We start from the raw sequence: 27,875 nt of genomic DNA on the forward strand, positions 1-27,875 counted from the left end.
TACAAGCATGGCGCTGTTGCTGTGGCAACGACCTTGAGGCCCAATGTTGTTGTTGTTTAGTCGTGTCCGACTCTTCGTGACCCCCTGGACCAGAGCACGCCAGGCACTCCTGTCTTCCACTGCCTCCCGCAGTTTGGTCAAACTCATGCTGGTAGCTTTGAGGACACTGTCCAACCATCTCGTCCTCTGTCGTCCCCTTCTCCTTGTGCCCTCCATCTTTCCCAACATCAGGGTCTTTTCCAGGGAGTCTTCTCTTCTCACGAGGTGGCCAAAGTATTGGAGCCTCAGCTTTGGGATCTGTCCTTCCAGTGAGCACTCAGGGCTGATTTCCTTCAGAATGGAGAGGTTTGATCTTCTTGCAGTCCATGGGACTCTCAAGAGTCTCCTCCAGCACCAGAATTCAAAAGCATCCATTCTTCGGCGATCAGCCTTCTTTATGGTCCAGCTCTCACTTCCATACATCACACCTGGGAAAACCATAGCTTTAACTATACGGACCTTTGTTGGCAAGGTGATGTCTCTGCTTTTTAAGATGCTGTCTAGGTTTGTCATTGCTTTTCTCCCAAGAAGCAGGCGTCTTTTAATTTCGTGGCTGCTGTCCCCATCTGCAGTGATCATGGAGCCCAAGAAAGTAAAATCTCTCACTGCCTCCATTTCTTCCCCTTCTATTTGCCAGGAGGTGATGGGCCCAGTGGTCATGATCTTCATGAGGCCCAATAGTAGGTCCAATTGCCAACAGCGAGTTTTCCAGGCTGAAAAGGGATGGCGGGTCTGCAGCAGCCTGCATGCCAGTTGCATTGCTCAAAGTGTCCCCTTGCTCCCCTTTGGCAAGAACAGAAGCAGGCCATGCCATCCCACACACTGGACCAGCTTTGGCCCAAGTGCCGTTGGTTCCAGCCGTTGACCTTGACCCTAAGCACCCAAATACATGCAGCTAGACTGAACCTTAATTTTCCGATCCAGCCACTCTGCCCTTACCATCAGAAAGTTCTTCCTGATGCTTAGCTGGAATCTCCTTTTGTGTTACTTGAAGCCAATGGTTCAGGTCCTTGCCTCCAGGGCAGGAGAAAACAAGTTTACTATATCTTCCATGGGGCAGCACTTTAGGTATTTGAAGATGACCATCATATCTCATTCTTCTCTTCTCAAGGCTAAACATACCCAACTCCCTCAACCGTTCTAATAAGGCTTTGCTTCAGACCCTTTATCATCTTGGTCACCCTCCTGTGCACCCATTCCAGCTTGCCAATATCCTTACATTGTGGTGCCCAAAACTGGGTATAGTATTCCAGATGTTGTCTGACCAAGCAGAAGAGAGTGGTACAATTACTTCTCTTGACCTTGATGCAGCCTAGAATAGCGTTAGATTTTTGTGATGTTGCATCACACGGTTTGACTCACGTTAAGCTTGTGGTCTTTTAATGTTGACTTGACCCTTAAATCCTTTTTACATGTACTTCTGGCAAGCTAGGTGTCCCCCATCTTATATTGGTACATCTGGTTATTCCTGCCTAAGTGCAGAACCTTACAACTGTCCCTACTGAAATTCATTTTGTCAGTTTGAGCCCAGTTCTCCAATTTGTTAAGGCCATTTTGAATCCAGATTCTGTATTCTGCGGCATTAACTACCCTTCCCAGTTTGGTGTCATTTGCAAAGTTGATGTGCACCCTCTCACTTCCTTCGTCCAAGTCTTTTATAAATACATTGAACGACAGGCCCAGGACAGAGCCCAGCGGCACCCCACTTGTCACTTTTTCCCAGGATGATGAGGAACCAGTAATGAGCACTTTAAGTCAGTCAACCAGTTACAAATCGACCTGTTACCCTATCCAGCCCACATTTTACCAGCTTTTCCCACAAGAATATCATGCGGGACTTTGTCAAAAGCCTTACTGAAATCCAGATAAACTATGTCCACAGCATTCCCCCGGTCCACCAAACCTATAATTCTTTCAAAAAGGGAAATGAGATCTGTGTGGCATGACATATTTTTGAGAAACCCATGCTGGGTCTTAGCAATCAAAGCATCCTTTTCTAAGTGCTGACAGACTGTTGAATTATCTGTTCTAGGATCTTTCCTGGTCCTAGAACCAGGAAAACTCACTGGTTAGTAGTTGCCTGGGTCTTTCCCCCCCTTTTTTGAAGATGGGGAAAATATTTGCCTGCCTCCAATCTGTAGGGACCTCACCTGTTCTCCAAGGATTCACAGAGATTATAGACAGAGGCTCTTGGATTACATCCACAAACTCCTTTAGTAATCTTGGGTGCAGCTCATCAGGTCCTGGAGATCTGAATTCATTTAAAGTAGCTACGTATTCCCTTACTACCTCTTTTCCTATCATTCTCTGTCTGACGCCGGCGGTGTGCAGGAAATGTGAGTTTCTACATACTGAGAATATAGAAACTTCTTTTTATGATTATGGAAGAAATTAATTATATCCCTGCAGATGGCTTCCTTCCTGCTCCACCTCACTGATGAAGTTCCCCCCCATTATAAATGCTCAGCCACTTCAGTATCTGAGCAGCAGAGGGCGCACTGGAGTATGTTTTGTTCATTCACAGGAGACTTCGAATAACATCTAAATAGCAAAACTTCCAGTTTATAGTTAATTCTCTTTGCGTGAGAGTATAATATTTTCCAGAAGTCCCAAGCTGGCAGAGGGCAGCAGTGTGAGCTGATTATTACTCATACTGCCCATTGCCAGTGTGACTCACACCTGACCTAAACCAAGAAGGATCGCTATTCAATGGTGCAAGTCTTTTCTCTCTGTTGAAACTGTTGGCCACTTTCTGATACCACAGCCAACATCATCATGTGTCTAACACAGGGGTAGGCAACCTAAGGCCCGGGAGCTGGGTGCGGCCCAATCGCATTCTCAATCCGGCCTGCGGATGGTCCGGGAACCAGCATGTTTTTACATGAGTAGAATGTGTGCTTTTATTTAAAATGCATCTCTGGGTTATTTGTGGGGCCTGCCTGGTGTTTTTACATGAGTAGAATGTGTGCTTTTATTTAAAAGGCATCTCTGGGTTCTTGCACTCTTTAAAAGAAGTGCAAGATAATTGCACCTAAGCAACGGCAACCACAGTGATCAAGCGGATGAAGGAATTCCCCCTACAATGCAGCATCTTGAGACTTTTTAGTTTAGAGAAAAGGTGACCAAGAGTGACATAGTTCGAGGGTTTTAAAATAATGTTTTTTTTTCTCCTCTCATAATACTAGAACTTGTATAGGCCAGAGATCATTAACTTTTTTGCATCCTGAGAGTCGCCTTTTCTTCTACGAACAATCTTCAAGGGGCTGCCCATTGGCAAGGCAGGGGCCAGAGGTAGAAATGGACAAAGCAGCAACTGGAAAGTTTACCACTGTGAAGTAGTCTAGTTTCAACACAAACACACACCTCTATTCTCTATCCAGGCAAGCAGGAAGCATTATCAAATTTCAAGGGTGCACTCCAGCTTGGCAAAAGTGCTTAAGGAAACTGCAAAGCATATCTGGCGAAGGGTGTGACCTGGGGAAAGAGGGTGTTGTCTAGGGAGCACCCCAAGGGCCAGATAGAGCACCCTGGAGAGAAACATGTGGCCCCTGGGTCTCAGGGTCCCTAGCCCTGATATACACTATAAGCTTCTAGGGGCAAGGTCCTGTCCCACTTCTGCTGCAAAGTGCACATGCACTGATGACAAATGTATAAACAAATTGTGATGTTCCCTTGAAAAACAAACTAGTCTAAAATGTTCTTTAAAAGTCCCAAATTGGCACCAACAGAAGATCAAAGTTCATCTCCTTGGTGTCTGTGCGTGAGCTGAATCCTCCCCACTCAAAGTCCACATGCCCTTTCTACCCAATCAATTTAAATTGCAAAACAAAGCCTTGCTGGGAATTTAACTCAAATGAGCCATGCAGAGTAAGAAAAGTGTTATTATTATTTTTTAAGATTCCTAGCAGCTGCACAGTAGCCCCTTGGGAAATCAGAAGGGGGCCTGACATTGAATACAACCCGACTCCTCCTCGGGATTTGGGTTTAAGAAACGGAACCTGCCATGCCAGCGGAATACTCTGCAAAGAAGGATCAAACCTCTGCCAAAGCGTATACCATTTTTATTTAATTAAAATAGAACATTTGGTGCAAAACAAGTTTATTCATGGCAGCTGTAACTGGCTTGTATGTGTGCCTGTGAGATTAAAACAAACGTACTCATCTCAAGTAAGATGAAAACTGTACTCGCCCCCCCCCCATGCACTTAGGATCCTTCACTGTACAGTTTTACCTAGATTTAATTCCATGGACACTTTATTATTCACGATTTTAGCTCCTACGAAAGTCACAGGCAAAATGTTGACAATTGAAAAGGCAAGGGTATTTTGCACTGGTACCATGGTGATAATGTCTTCCATTATCTCCCCCAAACATTCTCCTTCAATTAATGAACAAACAAATTGTTGAAGGTTGCTCAGAAGAGTCTGCATGAGGTTGGCAAATAGAGTGGGAGGCCTCCTGATTCCTAAACTGTCTCTGTCCCTTTGATCTCTGTGCTGAGCTGCACTTTGAAGTCAAACTGATTTGCATTAAGTGGCATCCTCTTTCACTTCTACATCTCCTCTCACGTTTTCTCTGAATCTCGAGTGGCAATGTCATCTTGGAGAACAAAGGGGCAAGCATGGCTTCTTTGCTTCTCCAATCAGTTTCCTATCAAGAATACACTCCCCTAAGATTTCATCAGGGGACGCAGGTGGCGCTGTGGGTTAAAGCCTCAGCGCCTAGGACTTGCCGATTGAAAGGTCGGAGGTTCGAATCCCTGCGGCGGGGTGCACTCCCGCTGCTCGGTCCCAGCGCCTGCCAACCTAGCAGTTCGAAAGCACCTCCGGGTAGTAGATAAATAGGAACCGCTTACCGGCGGAAAGGTAAACGGCGTTTCCGTGTGCGGCTCTGGCTCGCCAGAGCAGCGATGTCACGCTGGCCACGTGACCCGGAAGTGTCTCCGGACAGCGCTGGCCCCTGGCCTCTTAAGTGAGATGGGCGCACAACCCCAGAGTCTGTCAAGACTGGCCCGTACGGGCAGGGGTACCTTTACCTTTACCTTTAAGATTTCATTCTGAACGCCTTCCAATGAAAGGTGTGCTCAAAGCAAAGACGCATTTCACTAAAGGTAACTTCTTCTGTTGGATACAAACTCTAGATTTCATTCAAAAGACTGTCAAAGGAGAGAAAAAAATTCAGTGAAATTCTCTTGGACAAGACTGAACTATTCCAGAAGTGTCATGATCCCCCATTGCTCAATTAGATATGTAAGCTACTGAACGTGCTCTGGTCCATGGGGTCACGAAGAGTCGGACACGACTAAACGACTAAACAACAACAACAAGCTACTGAACTTTACAGGGCCTACAGCTTCAGGGTGCAGAGAGGACTGCGCTCATGCAGCTGCAATCTTACACACACTTGCGGGAGAGTAAACCTTCACTGCGGGGCTTATTCCAGACTAAACCCGCCTCCGCTGCTCCCCTCCCCCCTTTCTGCAGCCGTCTGAAGGGTTTCACGTGTCTGGACAGGGAAGGAAGGAGGGATCTGGTTGTGGGTCTGGGAATCTGCGAACACTTCCTCCACGCCCTCCCTCTCCACGCCGTGACGCCGCCGTTGCCCTTTTGTGACCTTGCAGCGAGGCTGGCAGGAGCGTCTTCTGCGGGGATTTGCATGGCGGCACCTCGGAAGAGGCGTCACAATGGTCCTCCTCACTAGAAAACACAGGAAACGAATAACGAAAACGTGAAGGCCCCAGCAGGGGGAGGGTCTGTCTCCGAGGGGGGCTGCCACCCGGCCCTCTGCTGCTCAGCCCCCTTTTGCTTCTACAAGAGAGGGAGCGGGAAGGGAAACTTACCTAGGAAGAGCCGCACATGGTCTTGTAGGGCCAAGAACTACAATTCCCGGCAATGCCGCGCTCGCCCGGCGCCGGCCAAAGAGCAGCAGAACAACCGCCTTGGGGGAGCGCGCTGCATGCCGGGAGTCGCAGTCCAGGCTCCGAACGGTAGGACGCCACAACGTCCGTCCCCCTCCCTCCCTCCCTCCCTCCCGCGCAAGCGCACTTAGGCGCAGCTGACCTTCACGAGCGGCGAACGGAGAGAGGGGCGGGCTATGCAAATGAGGGCAAGCCGCGCAGCCAATCGCGGGGCTGGGCTGGCGCCGGAGGCCCGGATGTGAGGGAGCTCAGAGGGGTTTCCCCCCCCCGCTCCTCCGCCCCGCCTCTCTTTCTCCTCGCCGGCGAAGAGGCGGGGCTGACCTCGCGCGCCTCCCTCCCTTTCCCCCCTCCCTCCCTCCCTCCCTCCCTCCCTTTCTCTCTCCTTGAGGAGCCGCCGGCGGAACGCGGGCCCGAAGCACGCGACGGGGCGGAAGATGGCGGCTGGAGAGCCCGGCTGCCGGACGCGGGAGACACGCCGCCGGCTGTGAAGGGGGAGCGGACGAGGAGGACGAGAAGAAAGAGAAGGGGAAGCGGCGACGGAGGAAGAAGAAGAAGAAGGGAGGCCAAGAGCGGCTGTGGGCAGAGCCCAGCCCCCGACCTGAGGGGCCGCCTCGCGCCCAGGCGCCTCAGCCTGAGGTGGGGGTTCAGGGCCCTCCCGGGAGGGGCGGCCGGCCGGCCGACAGGCACTCCTTTCTGTCATTTTGGGGCGCAGCTGAGAGGCGCCTCCTGAAGAGAAAAAGGGGCTGGGAACGGGGGTCGTCGCTCTGAGGGGCGCCGGGCATCCCCCTCCCTCAGGGGGGCCTCAAGGAGGAGGAGGAGGAGGGCCGCCCCCCCCCGGTCAGAAGGGAGGCACTTAACTGAGGAGAAAGCCGTCTCTTTTCGGGGAGGGGGGGCTGAGCGCCCCCACCTCAGAGCCCCATTCTGAAGAGGGGCTGCTTTCAGTGGGGGGGGGCTGACTCCCCCCGTTTTTTATTGTAGTTCTGAAGCGAGCCTGGTGGGGAGGAGGGGCAGGGGGTGGGGTCCTTGACCCCTGGCCTTTAGGCTAGGGCCTTATCCCGACGAGGAGCTGGAACTCCCTCCGGTGAACTTTGACGCGCTTGGAAGGCCTTGGGAAATGTGCACCAGGGGAAGAAGGGGTCCCGTTTAGGAGGAACGCATGTCACGGGGACCTAAGCGTGCTCACAGGAAGGAAAAACCTGCCTCAGCCTGGAGCCCTCTTGAAACTTAAGGCATTGCTTCTGTCTTTGATCTCTCATTTGGGTGGGAAGCATAGGTAATGTAGTTAAGTATAGAGGCCCCTTCTAGAGAGAGGCAGAGAGAGACCTAAGGGCTGAGTTTTCTTTTTGGAGAGGGCAGGTAAAAGTGGTGGAAAAGGAAGTCTCTAGGAGACTGAATATAGGTATAGAACATCTATATATCTATATCAATATCTATCTATACACACACACACACACACACACACACATATATATATATATATATACACATACATACACACGCACACGAATAGGAAAGGGCTCTATTTCAAAGTTGAAATAACCTTTTTGTTAGAGAAGAGTTCAAACAAGGGCCCCCCACTTTTGGAGGGGTCCCCACTGGGAACCCTGGGTCTTGGGGTGGCCCTAGTTCAGAGCGGACTACGTTGGCTCCGGTGGCACGTCTGCCCACGGTTTCCCTCGTTGCAGGCGGTCGGCTGCTGGGCTCCCCACACCATGTTCTCAGTCCTCTCCTATGGCAGACTGGTAGCCCGGGCAGTCCTCGGTGGCCTTTCTCAAACAGACTCTCGAGATTACAGCCTGGTGACTGCCAGCTGTGGCTTTGGCAAGGACTTCCGCAAGGGCATCTTGAAGAAAGGCATGTGCTATGGGGATGACGCCTGCTTTGTGGCCCGGCACCGATCTGCAGATGTTCTAGGTGAGTGATGGCTGAGGCTGGTCTTTGTGTTTGTCTTCCTCCTCATGTTTGAATGTTCTAAAATAGCACCCCGAGGTAGTATTTGAAAAGGCCTTATAATTGCATATCTGCAGGCTGCTGTCTGAGAGCAAAGTGTGCCAGGGAGACAGTGAAGTAGACTCCATGATTGTGGGGGGCTCCAGAACTGATCTTGCCCAGTCTTAAGTTCCTGTGTGGGTTGGTGTGTTGCTTTGCTCATCAGGACCTGTCCCTAATAGCTCCCCTGCAGTTCCAAGGTGGCTGCTACGTTTTTTTAAAAAGCATTTTAGGTTTCCCCATCTTTTCAAATAGCTTGAACTTAAACTCTTAAGGTGTCCCCCCCTCCCTTCTAACCCTGCAAATGAAACAAGCTGTTGGAAGCAAACACTTCCTGTCTTTAGCGCACCTTGTGTCCTTGTCAGGTGAAAAGCAAAGTGACATTGAAAGCGGTTTCAGATGTCAAGCTTCACTCCCCACACCCACTTTCCTGTGGTTTCAGAGCTCCCTGCAGATCTTCAGTGCAGTGCAGCTGTGCTGTGTCAGATGTCACAGGAGCAAAAGGGGGAAACCTCCTGAGTGCAGGCCCTTTGTGGGGGATGTGACTTCTGAAATGCCCTTTTGCTTGCTGAGCAGCAGCAACATGAATGTAGATTGCTAAACACTCCTTGGTGCATGGCTTATTTAGAGTTGAAGATTGCTCTTGTGTCTAAACATATTATGTTAGTGAAACTTGGTGTTGCCATGGTAGCTCCATATCTGTTATAATGAGTGATTTATTTTTTTAAAAAATGTTAGTTGGCTTTGAAACAATGTTTTGAATAGTACATTTAAAAGAATCTTGTCAGATGCCCATGCTGTAGTTCTGTATATGGAGGACAAAGAAAAATATATCAACCTTGGTCATGCAGCGCAGTTCATCTTTGTTCTTAGGCCATAACCCACAATGCAGTTTGGCTGTTCAAGTGTCTTATCTAGCATATGATCCATGTTGAAGGGAAGGTCAGTAGAGTTCTTCCTTTCTGTCAATAGAATTTCTTGCACTGTTAATGGAAAGGGAGTGAGTGATGGATTTCTATCAAATGAAAGACAGATTGGAGTTTCCTTGGTTCTGCATTGCTCTTTAATAGTATAGCTGGGCATTTTTTCCTCTGGCCCTTATTTTGGTTGGATTACAGTGAATTGTATGGCAGGGTTTGATGATGCTATGTCATTGTGTTGCAGTAGTCCTATGTAAGCAGCCTTGTAGTGTCACTGAAGTGATGCGGGGATTAAATCCTTGTTGTTTTCATTTTTAAATACTTTGTTTCCTGTACTTTATTACTGTTACAGCAAGCAGATTTTATTTTATGTATTACATTTATATCCCACTTTTCCTCCAAAGAGTTCAATGTGTCATATGTAGTTCTCTCCATTGTAGTTTTTTCCTAATTCTTCAGAAAGTGATTTTTGTGGCTTAGTATTCTTTGGATGACTGTTCTAACAGCCCCCCTCTTAATTTTGATTTAGGTGTTTATGCCCTCTTCAGTCAGTTAAGACTGACTCCTTAAAGCAGCTTACAGTTGAAATCCACCACATATTTTTGTGTGTGTTTGTGTTTTTGTGTGCGCTCTCTGTGTTCCGTCTCTTCTGGCCCATGAAAATACACAGGTTCCAGACTCTTTCATGGAGAAGGAACTATAGGTGAACTCAGGCTAGCTGGTGACAAAGATTAACCTCTTGCTGTCATTTTTCTATTGGTTCCTTAGCCCAATCCACAGTGGATGAAATAAAATTCTCTTTTTGTTCTTAGTTCTCCATTTTAATTTTTTTTTAAAGATACTTTTATTAGGCTATATAATTGGATATTTTGCCCTTCTTTCCCTCTGTTTGCCCTTCTTTCCCTGCATGTTTGGTAACCATGTTAGCTTTTCTCTGCTTGGTGTCCTGTGCTCTGCCTGCATCTTTTGTTCTAAATTTCAAATGTCTTCAGACACTTATGCAGCTTCACTGTTCTGGATTATCTTAATTAATTTTATACAACCTATAAAATAAAATGCAGAAGAGCTTGGTACAATTAGATTTTTTTATATATAAATAACGGTGTAGAATGTCTTTAGCCAAAGAATGAGTTTAAAATGTGTTTCACTTTTCATTCAGTCCAGATTAGCTTTATATATTACTCATTCGCGGATATAAGCATGCCAAGAAGATCTCTGCCTTCAGTTTTGAGAGTCTTTGTGGGCTGGGTGTGGGTGTGGAGTAGCCTCATGAGCTGCTCCCATCCAGTGGAAAAAAATTTGCAAGAGCTCTTGGAATCTGCCCAACTTCCAAGTCCCTGTTTGACCACAGTTAAAAAAAAACACACCCCTACACATGGCCTTTTTCTGTTGTGCAGTTACTAGATTTGAAGAGCAGCCCTGCTGAATCAGACCAAAGACCTGTCTCTTTCTGCTTATGATTCCCAGCAGTTGGTATTCAGAGACATACTGCTTCTGATACTGGAGCTATTATGACCAATAGCCACATCCTTTGCAGCTCGGTGGTTACTGCTGCTGTCCTGTGCACTGTTGCCATCAAGGGGGCTTAATTCTAAGAAAGGCATTCATAGTACTGCACCGTGTCAGCTGTGAGCCAGGAAGCCCTCAGTTCAAATCTCACCTATTGTACTATCTTAGCAAGTGGATTAAGGCAAAATATTTGCCCAGCTTCAGGCACTCTACTGCATTGTGGGAAAGGTAATAATGGCCTTTCTTGTAAAAGGGAAGGGGTTGTCAGCTGTTGACACTCTGCTGAAATTCCTACATTAATAGAGAAGTTGTGAAGAAGTGCTTTGAACACTTGCAGTACACTATCTTTATAAACGCTGATATTTTCTGGGGCTACATGGCGACTTCCTGCAGATACCAGTGCCTTGGCTGCCTGAGGTATGAAGGTTTGGTGCCAGCTATTGGTTACTGTACATGTTCTGGCCTTTCACCTGTAACTGCTTCGCTAGCTTTCCTTTCATGGCAGTTATTGTAAAAGATCCTCCATAGGAATTCAGGAGAGATCAGGGTCTGTGGTGATGAAAATTTTAACTCTGAAAGGCTTACGTGAAAAGAGCATGAAACGTGATTTTGTTGCAGAAGTTGAAGGATCTTCCTTATTCCCTTCCTTAGCACCTTGTCTGGGACAGTAGTCGACAGCAGTTTACAATGAAGCAAAAGCCACACTGAGAATGCATCAAGCATGTTTACATATATGGGGATAATTTGGATCGTTTATTCTTCAATTAGATTGTCATAGATACTTCGTAAGGAGTACATTGCTAGAGTGAGGAAAGAGCTTGGGAGATTGAAGCGAAGATTACAGGAAGCTTTCTGTAGATTCCTGTGTTTCCAAGCTGTTTTCTGCAGCCACAAGGAAAATGTGTGGGTTTTTAAAAAAATAAAATACTGAAACTAGAGACTTGCAGGTTTGTCAGAACACCAGGTCCTGGGTTTCTGTGCAATTTGGCCAGAGTTAACAGCGTACAGACAGGCACACATTGCTTGGGTTTTCCTTTTTGGCTCTTACACTGTTGACAAATCCTAGGCTGGGCGTTTTATGAGAGATGGCATTCCAAACCTTTTAATCATTTTAATAAGTACTGTTCAACAGTACTGTTGAAAAGCAATAGATAAATATGAAATCAACGACATTTCAAATATTTCTTGGAAGATCATAGAATTGTAGAGTTAGGATCATCTAGCCCAACCCCACACAATACAGGAATCTCAACTAGATCATACATGGCAGATGGTCCGCCAACTTCTGCTTAAAAATCTCCAAGCGTAGGTCAGCAATAAAAGACACTGTTATTGAAGTTAACTCTTTATTCAAGGATTCAAAACAGCACAGGCCTAGTGATCCCAGCAACTGACCACTAAGTCTTGCCCCAATGAGGCAGCTGTGAGGACTACAGGCCTCCATCTTCCCATCACTTTCTAAGGCTCCTCTTTTCCAGGGTCTTTCCCAAGCAGTTGCAAACTACACACAACCAATCTCTGCTCTGCATGTTTCATTTCTCTGCATATTCTAGGAGATAAGGGGGAGGGTAGCTGGCTGCAGTAGGAGGACCTGTTGCCTCTTCTGTTTCCTCTTCCTCTTCCCAGTCTGCTCCTTCTTCTCCCTCTGTCCACTCAATGTTGTCCCACCACCACTTCCCTGTCTCTGAGCCTTCTTTCCCTGGGGATACCCTTTGGGTTTCCCCAGCCTGTATACTTCCCACCACTCCTTGGCATCCAGCCAGTCCGTGACACCAAGGTGGAGTCCACCACCTCTTGTGGGAGTGTATTCCCCTATCAAACTGCTCTTGCCATCAGAAAGGGCTTCCTGATGTTTGGCCAGAATCTCCTTTCTTGTAACTACCCTCCGGAGCAGGGGAAAACAAGCTTGTTCTATCTTGCAGTCAAGTTTGCAGTCATAGCTACTCAGAAGCAAGCCTCATTAAACTAAATGGTGCTTACTCCCAAGTAACTGGGTATAGGACTGCAGGCTCAGGAGCATTCCAAGCTCCTGGCAGATAGATAGCCATTGCTGTATCCACAGCCTTGCTCCTTGCACTGGAAAGGTGGGAGTGGGGAAAATGCAGTTTTGCTGCATCAGCCCTCAAGCTGACATAGCAAAGTGGCCTTTGCCATCTTGTGGATGGCAGGAGGGTCAGCTAATCCTGTTGGCCCAGCTGCACCCCAACATCATACTGTTTTGACTATTCCTGGCAGGGATACTGCTAGCAGTAACTTCCACCCACCCACCTTTTAGGCTTGTGCATTGGGATGTTGTTCACGAGCAGAGCTCCCCTGCCTCATCCAAAACAGGGATTGAAATTGTTCTGTCAGTCTCTCAGTATGAATGAGGCTGAGGTTCTTATTAATTTCATCCCACCTCAAAGCATGTATCAGTCTTAATTCTTCTGATAACTCAAATCTCCTCCTTGGAAAGACAACTCCTCCAAAGCATAATCAAAACAACTCTGCTTAGTGGAAAAAAATATTCACCAGTGTAAGCCCAGTTTAGGCTGAAGGACAGTCTGTGAAAATGGTAGGTGATGAGCTAAGGGATTATTTTGTTAGCATAAAAAGAGGCTTGCATCCAGGGATCTCATTTGAACCATGCTATTGCATAATTATTCTGCTTTGTGAATGCTGGATGGGTAGACAGAGTAAAGAAAGGCACACACAAGGAACTAATGCAGAATGTCCTAAGGAGGGAAGAATGCAGACGGTGGGCGTTTTGCAATATTACTTGCATTTTTAGTAAAAAAAATGCTTTTGGCATGGCCAGGTTTTCTAGTATCTTAAGATTTAACACTTACAAGTAAATGTCTTTAGTTGGTGTGGAGGGCAGCACACAGGTCTTTTGGTCTCTGATCACTGACAGGTGAAGGAATTCTTGTAAGTGCCTGCTTGTAACTGTTTTTGGCCAAAGGTGTGGTTTGTTGTTGGCCAAAATAAAACTGCATCTTTTAGAATCGTTTGTGCAAGTGGGAAAGTAAAGCTTGGATCTGATCCTCTGGAGTTTGAATAAGTGGTTGTACCAGAAATGCCCTGCTTGCTGCCGACACAGCATACACCTGCCCTCCCCTATAGCCTACAAAGAAGTTCACTGCTACCTCAACTACCATTTGATTTTGTGCTTGCTTGCCTTGAGTATCTGTAAGTGATGCATGCACAGCATGTAACCAGGCACTAACTCTGGGGACTGTCCTCCATATACAGTGGTGCCTCGCAAGACGAAAAGAATCCGTCCCGCGAGTCTCTTCGTCTAGCGGTTTTTTCGTCTTGCAAAGCAAGCCCATTGACAGCTTAGCGGATTAGCGCTATTAGCGGTTTAGCGGCTTATCGGCTTAGAAAAGGGGGGGGGGGAACCCGCAGGAACTCGCAAGACATTTTCGTCTTGCGAAGCAAGCCCATAGGAAATTCGTTTTGCGAAGCACCTCTAAAACGGAAAACTCTTTCGTCTAGCGAGTTTTCTGTCTTGCGAGGCATTCGTCTTGCGGGGCACCACTGTAGTCAGAAGAACTGTGTAACTGCACTGCTTACCAATGCCGATGAGATATGTCTTTCTGCCCTCACCAAGGAAGCAGAGAATCAGAGTGGTTAAGAGTTATGGTAAAGAACTGACTAACAGAAACAAAGGTTAATTTAGTATGTTCAGTGAAATACAAATAAACTAAATTTTGTAAACTGCTTTGAGGGATTTCTTTCTCTTTTTTACAATCAAATGGTGCATAGATTTTGTGAAATAAATAGGGTTAACTTATCCAGCCATGTTCAGTCTTTAAATCCCATGCTTCAGATATTTGAGATTTTTTTTTGTGGCCATGGGTTTCCATTAGTTTTTAATCAAACTAGTTTTTTAGTGCAAGAGGGAAAATGTATTGATACAACATACAGCCAGGGAATTTATACGGACACTGTTCCTGTGGAACTGTCCTTGGTTAGTTCTGATGAAATGATGCTACTGCTGGTGATTTCAACACAGTGAATAAAGCTAGGTCTGTTGCCCAATTACAGAAATCTTAGTTGATTAATGGACTGAATTTGCCTAAGTGTAAAATGAAGAGTTCTGACATAAGTCTGCTTTGTTTTTAGATGTACAGGCATAATCTTTGATAAGACATGTTCTTTCCTACATAAGAGAGAAGGAACTGGACTGCCTCTTTTAAGATGGAGTTTGCCCTCTGTAGCTTTTTTCCTCCCTCCAATACTTAACAGTTAACCATGAAGCAGGTCTTTAATTTTTTAATCAGGTGAATCATTTAGTCGATCAGAAGTTTTTAAAATTGATCTTTAACTGTAAACTAAACATTTTGGCCCTACCCAATCCCCAAATCCCCTTTGATGCCCAGTTCTAAAAACAAGAACAGATGAAAGTCTCTTTTCTATGATATCCAAAGAGAACTTTATTGTATTAATTAGTTACAATGCTTTTCATTGAATGTCCTCAATCCCAAAGCAGGAACCAAATTAATAAAAGGAAACAGGAGAAAAATATTATTAAAAATAATATACAAACTTTGCAAAATCATATAAACAAGATCAATAAACAACTGAACAATTTTATCATAAGGTAAACTAGCAAAATTACAAAATTGGTATCTGAAGAAGTGTGCATGCACACGAAAGCTCATACCAAGAACTAACTTAGTTGGTCTTTAAGGTGCTACTGGAAGGATTTTTTTTGTTTTGACTATGGCAGACCAACACGGCTACCTATCTGTAACTAGCAAAATTACAGTAACATAACTTAATATTTCGAATGCAACAAAGTACAGGCCTCAGGGTTGACCTTGAACATGGGAAGTTATAGGAGACTTGAACAGTTGGGGAAGTAGGAGTTGCCTTTTTGTATATGCATGAAGGCACTTCTTTTACAGTGTGTTGTGGCTGAGTTGGTGATCTATAAAGAGTGCAGGTTGGGATTCCTGGTCTCCCAGCTGACTGTCTCTGCAGAATACACTGTTCAACACTTTCTGACTTGATGCTGAGAGTGACTTGCTGGGTTTCAGAACTGAGGAGTCTGGGGGTGATGGAATTCTAGGATGCTTGTCCAGACGTGGGAGGACTGATCAAATGTTAAGCAGCATTTAGAGGAAGGGGAAGTTGATGAGGCAACCACAAGGCATACATACAAGGTTGCTTAAATATGTTTTCTTTAGCTAATGTGCTGGCACGATTGCAATCTCCAGAGGCTTATGCAGAGGCACACTTTCAATTTACTTGTAGTTGTGTGTTTCTGCTTCTTGTATGGCTTACCAGTCAAGGCCCATTGTGTTTAAGCTGCAAGACCTGCAATGAACTTGCCCACGTTCTGTCAAATGACCCTTTCATATCTAATGTAGGCATATAAGAAAATTCCTGATCCCCACCCCAAATCAATTAATCAGATGGGGACTGTGATTTTTTAAACCACTGATAGAGAAATCAAATGGTTAATCTAATATTAACTTTTAACATATTGCTTAGAGCAGTGGTTCCCAATTGGTGGTCTGTGGACTCCAAGAGGCCATCATAACTGACCCAGGAAGTCTGTGGCACCATTCACATAAAAACTACCATAGAGATACCAACATTTTCAAAAGCAGAGGGGCCATGGCTTGTTTTTTAAAAACAACCCCTGATTTCTGTGGGGGTTGCGTTCCAGGTCATGTGTGTACAATGGTGGAGCACATATAAGCCCGCCGTTTCGCCCACTTTTTCTACCACTTCTGGGTGTGCAGCAAAGTGCGCACGCGTGGTCGTGCATGACTCCAAACAGTCGTTGCCAATACTTTGCTAATTGGGAACCACTGGTTTAGAGGATTCATGTGCATTTCCTAAAGAAGAAAGGAAGGGTGTTCTTTGGTATTCAGAGTTATGGTATCCAAGTTTTGCTTTGTATACTACTTGTGGTGTTACAAGAGGGGGATGGTCATAATGCTTGCCTTCTGGTATTGCATTGTTTGGGTGTGTGTTTTTAAAAAAATACAAATCCTTTAAAAATGGTTCTAAAAGGTTATGGACTATTTTGGGGAGAAATCTGATTAATGCTGATAGTCTGTTCAGAGTCTGGCGGTAACATGCCGACAGATTACATAGTTCATGCCAAGGTCAGCTGTAAACCCTCCATCTCCAGTTCAGCTGGCATCCTAAGTGAAGGACATTTTACAGATTAGTAAAAGGTAAAGGTACCCCTGCCCGTACGGGCCAGTCTTGACAGACTCTGGGGTTGTGCGCCCATCTCACTTAAGAGGCCAGGGGCCAGCGCTGTCCGGAGACACTTCCGGGTCACGTGGCCAGCGTGACATCGCTGCTCTGGCGAGCCAGAGTCGCACACGGAAACGCCGTTTACCTTCCCGCTGGTAAGCGGTCCCTATTTATCTACTTGCACCCGGAGGTGCTTTCGAACTGCTAGGTTGGCAGGCGCTGGGACCGAGCAGCGGGAGCGCACCCCGCCGCAGGGATTCGAACCGCCGACCTTTCGATCGGCAAGCCCTAGGCGCTGAGGCTTTAACCCACAGCGCCACCTGCGTCCCCTATTTTACAGATTAGCACATTTTTATTCATGTGTTTTCAATTCTAGGATAGAGACTTGCAGCCTTGGGGAGCAGAGATAGCTCAGTAGGTAGAGCATGAGACTCTTAATCTCAGAGTCATAGGTTCATACCACATGTTGGGTAAAAAGATTGCTGCATTGCAGGGGGTTGGACCAGGTGACCCTCGGGAGCCGTCCCAACCCTTCAGTTCTGTGATTTTGTTTAGCAGATTTATCTTCCTTTGACTCACTCCCTGATAGTTGAGACAGTGACTCACACTGCATCCTGAATCATTTAACATGAGCTTCATGCATTCCATAAAATACCAAATGTTGACATTAGCAGGCTGAAGAAAGTTTCTGAACCAAATAAGTTGAATGTTATTAGAGAGAGAGAGAGAGAGTTGTGTGTGGTGTGTGTGTGTGTGTGTGTGTAGAGGCTGTAGATACTCAGCAATACCCCTGAAAATATTTCTTACTCTTATTTGACCATGGCAAAATTCTCAGGACTTTGCTAAACGACTTTGCCTCTTATTACTTTACCCTTCAAACCCTTCTGCAACTGCAAAACTACTGCAGAAAGTTTACGGCAAAGGCCCATTCTTGATCTTGATGCCTGATGGTGTTGGATAACAATGTTTGAGAGAAAAGGGCTCCACACTGTCCAACCATTCTGGGAGCCTATAGCTGTACTAGCTTATCAGCCGACCACTTTCTCCTGGCAAATGTGCAGAAATGCACCATTCTTCTCTCCTGCCTATGTTCATGGTTACGTGGCTGGCGCATGTTTGATATCTCAAATAGTGTTAGCATCTCCTCAGGCTCAAAATCAGCTGAAGTTGAAATGTGCATGTGAATTCATGACTAAAACTGTATCACTGCATATTAGCCTGCCTAACCCGTTCTTTTCCCTTTTCTTACATTTTGGTGCTGAAACTGGTTAAGATGAGGTGAAGTGCTCATCTTCAAGAAATATAGGTGGCCACCAGCTCATAATCGATTCTGTTCAGAGGTAATCATATCTGTGCCCTGAGTTTCTTAATGCATCCAAAGGGGCACAATCGCTTTTGGTTAAAACTGGCAGTATCACAGTTCCGTTATGCAGATCTAGGGTGCTGCTTCACATGAGAATGTGGGCCCATTTAGAGATGAAGAAACTACCCCTGGATAATACCAGAAAGAAAGTAAAGGTGACTGTCCTTGGTCCTGTTGACTTCTGCATAACTTCCCCCTCCCCTGTCTGTCTTAAGCTAGTTGCATAATAAGCCCTTATTTGGGGCTTTCAGCAATCAGAAGTGATTATATACCGGTACCTCTGTGCTTTCTGCATGGCATATTGAATTAGGAAAGTGATTAGTTTAGAAAGTCTTCAGAAATATTAGCAGATATGGAGAATATTTAATTAAACCTCACCAGCTTTGCATGTTTAATGTAAATTTCATCTTCATTAATGCTGCTGAGGAATGTATTCATAATATGTGTGTATATATATTCTTTTTTAGGGGTTGCAGATGGTGTTGGAGGCTGGCGGGACTATGGTGTTGACCCTTCTCAGTTCTCAGGGACTCTCATGCGCACTTGTGAACGCTTGGTCAAGGAAGGACGGTTTATACCAAGCAATCCTGTGGGGATTCTCACCACGAGCTACTGTGAGCTGCTGCAGAACAAAGTACCTTTGCTTGGTAAGCATAAATGGTCTCTCCTCTTTCTCACATCGGTCCACTGGGGTGTATTCTTAGCCAGCCATATCTATAGCGCTGTCCAGTAGTTAAGCTGGGAAGTTCTTCAGTTATCACCTCCTGACAGGAACTCCTTGTTTGGCCTAGGTCAGGAGTGGGGAACCAGTGACCCTCCAGATGTTATTGGATTACAGCTTCCATCAGCCCCAGCCAGCATATCCAATTCTCAGTGATTATGAGAGTGGTAGTACAAGAACAAGTGGAGGGCATCACATTGTGTACCCCTGGCCGAGGCAAGCCATCTTGTAAGACTCTCACGACACATGCCATCTTCCGACAAATGCTTCCAAAATAAAAGGTGGCTTTTGGCGCAGGTGGCGCTGTGGGTTAAAGCCTCAGCGCCTAGAGCTTGCCGATCAAAAGGTCGGCGGTTCGAATCCCTGCGGCGGGGTGCGCTCCCGCTGCTCGGTCCCAGCGCCTGCCAACCTAGCAGTTCGAAAGCACCTCCGGGTGCAAGTAGATAAATAGGGACCGCTTACCAGCGGGAAGGTAAACGGCGTTTCCATGTGCGGCTCTGGCTCTGGCTCTGGCTCTGGCCAGAGCAGCGATGTCACGCTGGCCACGTGACCCGGAAGTGTCTCCAGACAGCGCTAGCCCCTGGCCTCTTAAGTGAGATGGGCGCACAACCCCAGAGTCTGTCAAGACTGGCCCGTACGGGCAGGGGTACCTTTACCTTTACCTTTTGGCCACAAAGGGGAAGTGACCCTGGTTTGGTACCACATTAAATAAGCGAGCAAACAAAAATACTTTGATGACAATTCTGCTCTTTCAGAACTGGTTGCTGATTTAGGCAGATATATGTTTATTTGGGAAAATAAACTGCAAACGCTTTCAGTTTGAAGTCCCATTGCTTCTCCTTTGAATCTGAGCCCCCCTTTTTGCAGGATGATGCATCCCTTGTACTTTGTTGCCTCTACCTTTTATTTTTGGTTGTCTAAAAGCAATATGGAGTTGCCATTATTGGTTTCAGATTTAACTTCCCCACTGGGAATACATTCCAGCTGGGTGTCAGTTTAGGAGAAGTCTAGCGGTGGGTATTTGCACTATGTGCTTTAACTTTAAACACCTGCTGAAAACTTTTCTATTTCTCCAGGCTTAAGGAGGCAATTAAGAACACATCTTTCCACAATGGTTAATTCATGTCTATTTTTAACTTTTCATGTTTTTATTCTATTTTATTTTATTATCAGCTGCTTTGATATTATTTTTGAGATTGCGGTCTATAAATATTTTTTTTAAATATATAAGTTAAAAAATAAAATTGCTGTTTACATTTTACGTTCATGCCACTCTCTTGAACTCATGAAAGCAAGTGGGTCTCGCAACAGAACACTGCAGTGTGGAATATGCCAGTTCACTGTTCCTGCCAGCCAATCAGCCAGGTCTTCCAGATAACCCAATGACCCCACTCTCCACTCTCACCCCCCAAGACACTGTGATCACTGAGCACACCCCATCCTCAATCAGCAGGTTTTTTTGGGGGGGGCTGTTGCCTCATAAGTAGTTTCTCCTAAATATTATTTGTACTTCTGTGTACCTTGGAAGATAGATCCCTATGGCATGCTGACACCTCTTTCTTGTTCCTCAATAGCCCCATTTCACCCACAGCCCTGTGAGCACTTAAGGGGGTGAGTTTGATGTTAGAGGGAGTGATGTTGGGGGTCTTGAAGGAGCAGGATTTTGCTGTGTTGAGAACCAGCCACACTAATGGAAACGGACAACCTTTAGCACACTAAGTGCAAGTTACTTTTCGCACCGCACATGCTTCTCACCTGACCTTAGCTGCTCTGCCAAGAGGTCTCTGTAAGTATGTAAGCTATATTTAGCTGGCCTCTGCTGAGCTCAGGAAGAGTCATCCCTTTTTCATTACACACCTAAAGAACAGGCATTGGCTGCAGCATTTTCCCTTCAGTTCAGACGTTGCTGGAACTGCTTAAATGAGCTCTAGTTTCAACTTACATCATGACTAGTTTTGTGGAAAAGTCCTGACTTAACTGAATGTTGGCAAGGTGGCCTCGTGCTGTGAGTGCCTGTCCCATTCATCTTGACCTTCTCAGTTCACAAGAGCATATGAGCTCCATGTTTGGCACTTGAATTTCTAGTTGCAGTGCATTTCTGATCAGCTTGACTCCTTATCCAACACTTCTAGATTTTTTCCCTTCTTTTAACTGCTGTAAATTTCTCCCTTATCTTGAATGCTTTGTTAAGCATTCCTTGTTAGGAATGCCAATATAAGAGCCAATGTGTCAGTTGCTCACATGTATTCAATGGACCAGTGATGAGATAGTAGAGTACATGTTTGCCTACTGCTTTCCAACCTCCTCAGCACTTCTTTGGGGGCCTGCTGAAATGAATGCATGTTACATGTCTACCTCCACAAATCTTGGTTGAAGAAAGTGCTTAGAGTTGGTAAGAATCCAAATAGCTGCTTATTAAGTTTCAGAATAATGGTGGCATTGCTTTTAGAGCTCTGATGTGCTACCTTTAAGAAGAGCTGTGTTGACTTACCAAGAGAACAGCACTGGAAGTCTGTTCCTGCTAATTAGAAATAGCTTCTCGCAGTAGTTGGAAAACAATAGAAATTCTGTTCAGCTCATTTCCATGTAGTTTATCTCTCTCAGGTTCTTGTCCTTGCTGCAGCCAGTGGACCCCACTTAAAGTAAAAGCAGCTGCATTTATATGTCGTTATCTAAAAAATATTTGATTTTATTTCCAGGGAGCAGCACAGCTTGCATTGTAGTTCTGGATCGGACAAGTCATCGTTTACATACAGCAAACTTGGGGGACTCAGGCTTTTTGGTAGTCAGAGGTGGAGAGGTAGTACACCGATCTGATGAACAACAGCACTACTTCAACACTCCGTTCCAGCTGTCAATAGCACCACCTGAAGCTGAAGGGGTCGTCTTCAGTGACAGGTGAGATTTTTAAGTATGAGTGGTCAGATCTAAATTCCCCAAAACAATTATGTTGGGTGCATCCCCAGTGAATTGTGAGGGGAAGCTGTGCTCACACCCCATGTCCCAGAATGTGTAACTCCCTTTTTCCAAACAAAGGAGAAGTATGGGAGATGGTCTTTTTCTGCTCAGGGGTTTTATGGTTGCCCTAAAGGGGCTTTTCTCCTCTCACTAGCCTGGCTTCACTCATTTACAGTGATCATTAGAGGCAAAGGTGTCTCCTCCTTGCATGAGGCTGTGCGAGGGTTATGTATGGAGTATTCCTCATCTCTCTGATAGTTGCATGTTACAAAACTCCACTTTACAAAACAGAGCTTTGGCATAAAGATGGTTAGGGTGTGGTGTTAGGTTCCTTTTATGCCTCCAGATCCCTGCTTCAGTTTGACTTTCATGTGTGGCCACATTTGCCAGGGCCTCAAATGCCACATTTTAAAATTTCCCTCCTCCTGACTTGTTTATGTCTTGCCGTTGGAAATATTTTTTTGGCTATAAGAGTGAATTTGGCTTAAGAGTGAATCAAGCTGCTTTTCCAAGTTGAATTCCTGGAATGGGTGCTAAAAGTTCGTTCTTTGTGGCTGCTCTGCACTTGCAGCAAGATTCGAATGGAGATGTGGAAAAAGCCTTGTCCCGCTGAGTGCATTCACTTGTGTCCAAAATAGCTCTGTGTTCGCCCAGCATGCAAATGCTGTCATGCTGTCCTGTTCATTTCGGGGACCTCCTTCTCACTCTTGGGATTTGGATTGGGAATCTGCTAATTTTGCATACTCTGGCAGTGAGGTAGCAAATGCTTGAAGAACAGAGAGGGAAGCATGTGACTGCAGCTTGTATTTCAGTACGGTTAAAAGCTTCCAGCCGTGTGCTGTGCCCAATCAAAATGAGCAAAACTCCCATTTGGCAGAACACCAAGGTCCACGATGGGAGTGTTGGAAAAGCACATTCTGTTCAATGGGAACTAGCGGCTTAAAAAGGGTACCTTAGCAAAGGACTTGAAGCAAGATTACTCCCTTCCCACCGGTGCTGCACAGCAAGGCCTTTGGTACTTCACAGGTCAAAGCAGGAGTCACTCAAAAATACTACTGCAGGGGAGAGATCATGGGATCTATCCCATGCTGCTCTACTGTGTAAGGTTCCTTCTCCCTCTTCAAAGTGTCTGTCACGAGAGTCCCAGTCTGTTGTGTCTAATGAGCAGCTTGTTCAGCAGTGCAAACACTTTGCTCGTGAAATGAAAGCTTGTGTAATAGTGATTTAAGAAAGCAAAGCCAGCTAAATAGGGTTGCCCCACTAGTGCTTAAACATTATCACAGTAGCTATGTCAGGTAAGCTGAATGTAGTGTTCTGCCCATTTTACAGATTAAACTAAACTCTGACCTGGGAGCCATTCAAATATATGTAGCTATTTGTGATCGTTGTTTTCACAGCCCAGATGCTGCGGACAGTACTACGTTTGATGTCCAGCCAAATGCAATTCTGGGCTGCATCAATAGGAGTATAGCAATAGGAGTATAGATCAAGGGAAGTAATTGTGCCACTGTATTCTGCTCTGGTCAGACCTCACCTGGAGAACTGTGTCCAGTTCTGAGCACCACAGTTCAAGAAGGACACTGACAAACTGGAACGTGTCCAGAGGAGGGCAACCAAAATGGTCAAAGGCCTGGAAACGATGCCTTATGAGGAACGGCTAAGGGAGCTGGGCATGTATAGCCTGGAGAAGAGGAGGTTAAGGGGTGATATGATAGCCATGTTCAAATATATAAAAGGATGTCACATAGAGGAGGGAGAAAGGTTGTTTTCTGCTGCTCCAGAGAAGCGGACACGGAGCAATGGTTCCAAGCTACAAGAAGGAAGATTCCACATAAACATTAGGAAGAACTTCCTGACAGGAAGAGCTGTTCGACAGTGGAATTTGCTGCCAAGGAGTGTGGTGGAGTCTCCTTCTTTGGAGGTCTTTAAGCAGAGGCTTGACAACCATATGTCAGGAGTGCTCTGATGGTGTTTCCTGCTTGGCAGGGGGTTGGACTCGATGGCCCTTGTGGTCTCTTCCAACTCTATGATTCTATGATTCTATAAACTCTGACCCGGGAGCCATTCAAATATATGTAGCTATTTGTGATCGTTGTTTTCACAGCCCAGATGCTGCGGACAGTACTACGTTTGATGTCCAGCTAGGAGACATCATTCTGACAGCCACAGATGGGCTTTTTGACAACATGCCTGACTACATGATCCTACAGGAGCTTAAGAAGCTAAAGGTAAGCAGTATGCACAGAGTTGGGTGAAATGTTTAAAAAGAGACGAGTTCATGTAACTATTTGCATATTATGTTAGTCTACTTGACCCAAAGTTTTTAAGCAAGGTGGACTAAAATCACTTCTAGGGCCCCTTCAAGATTAGAGACCCTGAAGCTTAAGCTTAATTAGTTTTGTAGCAGATCTGCCCCTTGCTACATCATTTATGTTGGAAATGAAACAGACTGGCTGTCTTTCTGAAGATGGTGGAACTCTGATTATCAGAGTGTCCCTCCAATAAGCTGAATTTTGAATGCATGAGAGTTAAATACAATGTCCTGCACTTATGCGTGATTGTGTATATGCATGACACTGGAAAATAATTAAATCATTTAATTTAAACATGGAAATGGTGAGAGAGCAGGAGAGCCCTCGTGGCTCATGATGAGACCCTCCCTGGAGCCTTAAGAGGACGTCAGTGGGGGCAGAGGAAGCCTCGAAGAGAGGCGCAGCGGAACTGACACAGGGGAACTGACACAGCCACCACTTTCCCATACGTCCTCCTGCTGGCCTCAGAGCTTCAGCTCCAGATATTATGATCTGGATTGGGGAGACAGTAGGGAAGAGAGGTGGAGAGCAGGAAAAAATGGAGGCTATTTAGAAGGTGCTCCCCACCTTTTGCAATTTCAGTTAATCAGAAAGGATATGTTTCAGAAAGCTTGATGCCGGAAAAAGTTTTAATATTGAACTTCCCAGACACTCCCAAAAATTTTCTAAAAGTAGTTGCTAAAAATGACTCATTTGACATTGGAGTACAGTGGTGCCTCGCAAGACGAAAAGAATCCGTTCCGCAATTCTCTTCGTCTAGCGTTTTTTTTGTCTTGCGAAGCAAGCCCATTGACGGCTTAGCGGTTAAGCGGAATTTAGCGGCTTATCAGCTTAGCGGATAAGCGGCTTAGCGGCTTAGAAAAAGGGGGGGAAAGTCGGAAAAACTCGCAAGACATTTTGTCTTGCGAAGCAAGCCCATAGGGAAATTCGTTTTGCGAAGCGCCTCCAAAACGGAAAACCCTTTCGTCTAGCGGGTTTTTCGTCTTGCGAGGCATTCGTCTTGCGGGGCACCACTGTACAGAGGTATCTCGGGTTACAAACTCTGCTAACTAGTAGTACCTCGGGTTACAAAATTTGCCCCAGGGTGAGAATGGAAATTGTGCACCGACGGCGCGGTGGCAACAGGAGGAGGCCCCATTAACAAAAGCGCGCCTCAAGTTAAGAACGGTTTCAGATTAAGAATGGATCTTCGGAACAAATTAAGTTTGTAACCCAAGGTACCACTGTAAAGGGGAAATCTCCTTAGTTGAGTTAGACTGATGAGGTGGAGGAGGCTCCTCCTTTTCAGCCACACTCTCCCAGCACCCCAAAGGGCCTGTTTGACCCCAGCCTGGTTTGAGTTTGGTTTCCTCCATTGGCCATGTCTGCTAAGGAAGACAGGCTGTGCCAAATGGTCTCCAAGGGAAGTTGTTTCTTTCTCCTCCTCCTTTTCCAAAATACAGTTCCATTTGTAGTGACTTTCTTTGCTTATCTAAGTCCTCCGTTTCTGATGGGAACAGTTAGGAATGCATTTGCCGGAGATAACATGCTATTGCCCTTGTGGATGTGTGGGTTCATGTGGTATTGAGTGCCACCCGCAGGCAACCTTAAATTTGGCTGCTGTAGTATGCCCTACAGATAGGGTTCCCAGCATTAATCCCTATGGAGTCAGAACGGCAACTTCTGTTGAAATCGTCGGTGATGGCTTTCTCTTGTTAAGCTCAGCATTTCAAAGGAATTAAGATTGAGGAAAGCAAATTTGGGAAGAAATTATTAATCAATCTTGAATTCTCCTGTTTGGTTTTGGTCCCGTCCGTCCGTCCATCCGTCCCCCCACAGTTTAGCTATTTATTGGTGTTTGCCTATGCAGTAAGGAGTCAGATAAAAACTGAGTAAAAGTTAGATGAGTTGAAGTCAAGGGCAAGCTGTGATTTCTAGCCAGCCAGATACCAACACCCTCAAATACTGAAAGCAGAGGGCTTCAGATATGCTCTTTAAGTCAAGTGCAGCTTCCCAAAACTTGTGCTGCTGTGGAGAGTAGGAAGATATATTTCCATACATGGTATACTTAAATATATTCGTCTTTAACTCAAAACAGATCCTTTTGGGTTAGTCACTGTTAATATGTAAGTTGGAATAAGGGAGTAAACAATATTCTTCTATTACGTGCACTTATTTGTGGCATATGAAATGTGTAACCTTGGTAAAAAAATAACATTATTCTGTCTCATACAATTGATTCAGAATTCAAATTACGAAAGTATACAACAGACAGCAAGAAGTATTGCCGAGCAAGCTCATGAACTGGCGTATGACCCAAATTACATGTCTCCCTTTGCACAGTTTGCTTGTGATAATGGATTGAATGTAAGAGGTAAGTTTTACCATTTTTGTGTGGGAAGCTTAACAATGACTCTGCAGGCTAGCATTTGTTCCAAATTCTGAACTGGCAAGAAGACTTTGTACTAGAATGAGAGACTGGCTAGTAATTGGAGTGGTGTTTTACAAAGAGTGAGATGACCTGTTCCCAGGTTTGCTGCTGACTTGCTGTATAATTTCGGTTTTCATCATGCAAGACACTTTGCATACTTAACAAACCTGATTATTTTCCATAACTACTGCATATAAGCCAGCTATATTAGAGTCCAGGGGAAAAAAGGTTTTTTAATTTTCTGGCACGATTCAGTGAAGTATGTCGAAGGCAAGCACAAACATTTCTATTTAGAGCATCAGCTTTTAGATTTCCCTGGATAGCAACAGGGCACCTGTTGGAACTCGTGGCTCTTAACTTCTGGTACTAAGTGTGTCTGGAATATGGAAGGTGGTCAACTCTCCTTCGTTGGGGTTTTTAAAGCAGAGATTAGATGGCCATCTGTCGTGGATGCTTTAGTTGAGATTCCTGCATTGCGGGGGGTTGGACTAGATGAATCTCTATGATTCTATGTCTGCCAGACGTATGTGTTTGGTTTGCTGGAAAGCGCTTGCCCTCTGCTCTGCTTCGTGACCTGCTTTTAATGGCAGTTTCTTTGAAACCTGGAAGCAAGCTTATATTACTCGGATTCCTAAACAGGGTCTGGATAGATCCAACGTTAAAAACTAAAGACCAATCTCCCTACTCAATGTGGATTATAAAATTTTTGCAAATATATTGGCCAACAGGCTAAAGGTTTTATCTGAGTATATTCCAGGATTTCTGCCTGGAAGACATATGAAAGACAACATTAGAAATGTTGTGGACATTTTGGAAAAGTTAGAAGCAAGAAAGAGCTGTGAATCAATGTTAATGTTTATTGATGCAGAGAAAGCCTTTGACAATGTTTCTTGGAGTTACATAATTTAGAGAGTATGGGGATAGGTCAGGATTTTTTAAATGGTATCAAAGCGATCTATCTAGAACAAAAAGCTAAAATTATTGTAAGTAATGTGGTTTCAGAGGAAATTGGAATTGAGAAGGGAACCAGGCAAGGGTGCCCACTTTCCCCAATTTCTTGGCCATTTTCTCCCAGTGAAAATATGTCAATGTCTTGCTTTGCAGGTGGAAAACCAGATGACATCACCGTCCTCCTTTCAATAGTAGCTGAATATACAGACTGACTGGCTGACAGCATAAACTTTTGACAACTGACTTGAGTGTTTCCTGCCGTTCCCTACTTCACACGGACTGTTTCCTGCTGGCAGGATGCCTTTCTCTGCAGCTGATCTCAGTGGCTCTTACATGTTACGTCCATTGCCTGTTTTAAAACGCAGTCGAGGTCTCTGTCGTGAACCACTACTGGAGTACACTGGGGTGCATCTGCCAGCAAGAAATGAAGAATTTCAATACTTGAAGCTTGTCTTTTCAAACTTTAGTAGTAATTACTTCATAGTGGGGAGGGTGTGTGTGATTATGGTTATAAATCATGATTATGGCTCTGAAAGAAATAAGTAGAATTGGCTATTCAGAATTCAGAACTAGATGTGCAGTTTG

General features: G+C 45.3%; 1 protein-coding gene and 2 long non-coding RNA genes across 3 annotated transcripts; 1 reads left to right on the forward strand and 2 right to left on the reverse strand.

Moving 5' to 3' along the window:
• Positions 1–4,121: 4,121 nt before the first annotated feature.
• LOC307222422 lies at positions 4,122–5,974 on the reverse strand. Its single transcript, XR_013841750.1, has 4 exons — positions 5,879–5,974; positions 5,381–5,735; positions 5,075–5,307; positions 4,122–4,672 (listed from the first exon to the last, which is right to left on the reverse strand). It is a non-coding gene; the product is annotated as an uncharacterized lncRNA (long non-coding RNA).
• PPTC7 (protein phosphatase targeting COQ7) lies at positions 5,892–27,736 on the forward strand. Its single transcript, XM_079987544.1, has 8 exons — positions 5,892–6,025; positions 6,345–6,592; positions 7,642–7,870; positions 18,406–18,585; positions 21,359–21,557; positions 23,722–23,845; positions 26,153–26,282; positions 27,444–27,736. Exons 1-8 carry the CDS (start codon positions 5,995–5,997, stop codon positions 27,500–27,502), a joined length of 1,200 nt encoding a protein of 399 aa, XP_079843670.1. The 5' UTR covers positions 5,892–5,994; the 3' UTR covers positions 27,503–27,736.
• On the reverse strand, positions 7,012–7,532 carry LOC307222427. The gene is made up of 2 exons (XR_013841755.1): positions 7,419–7,532; positions 7,012–7,386 (listed from the first exon to the last, which is right to left on the reverse strand). It is a non-coding gene; the product is annotated as an uncharacterized lncRNA (long non-coding RNA).
• Positions 27,737–27,875: the final 139 nt, after the last annotated feature.

This window comes from Podarcis cretensis, assembly GCF_951804945.1.
Source record: "Podarcis cretensis genome assembly, chromosome: 8".
NCBI classification, from domain to species: Eukaryota; Metazoa; Chordata; class Lepidosauria; order Squamata; family Lacertidae; genus Podarcis; species Podarcis cretensis.

Excerpts from the sequence above, each read along its gene's own strand:
- PPTC7 (XM_079987544.1), top strand. The coding sequence starts at position 5,995 with ATGCCGGGAGTCGCAGTCCAGGCTCCGAACG. Across the intron at positions 6,026-6,344 it reads CGCAGTCCAGGCTCCGAACG|GAGCCGCCGGCGGAACGCGG; the intron begins GTAGGACGCCAC and ends TCTCTCCTTGAG. Across the intron at positions 7,871-18,405 it reads CCGATCTGCAGATGTTCTAG|GGGTTGCAGATGGTGTTGGA; the intron begins GTGAGTGATGGC and ends ATTCTTTTTTAG.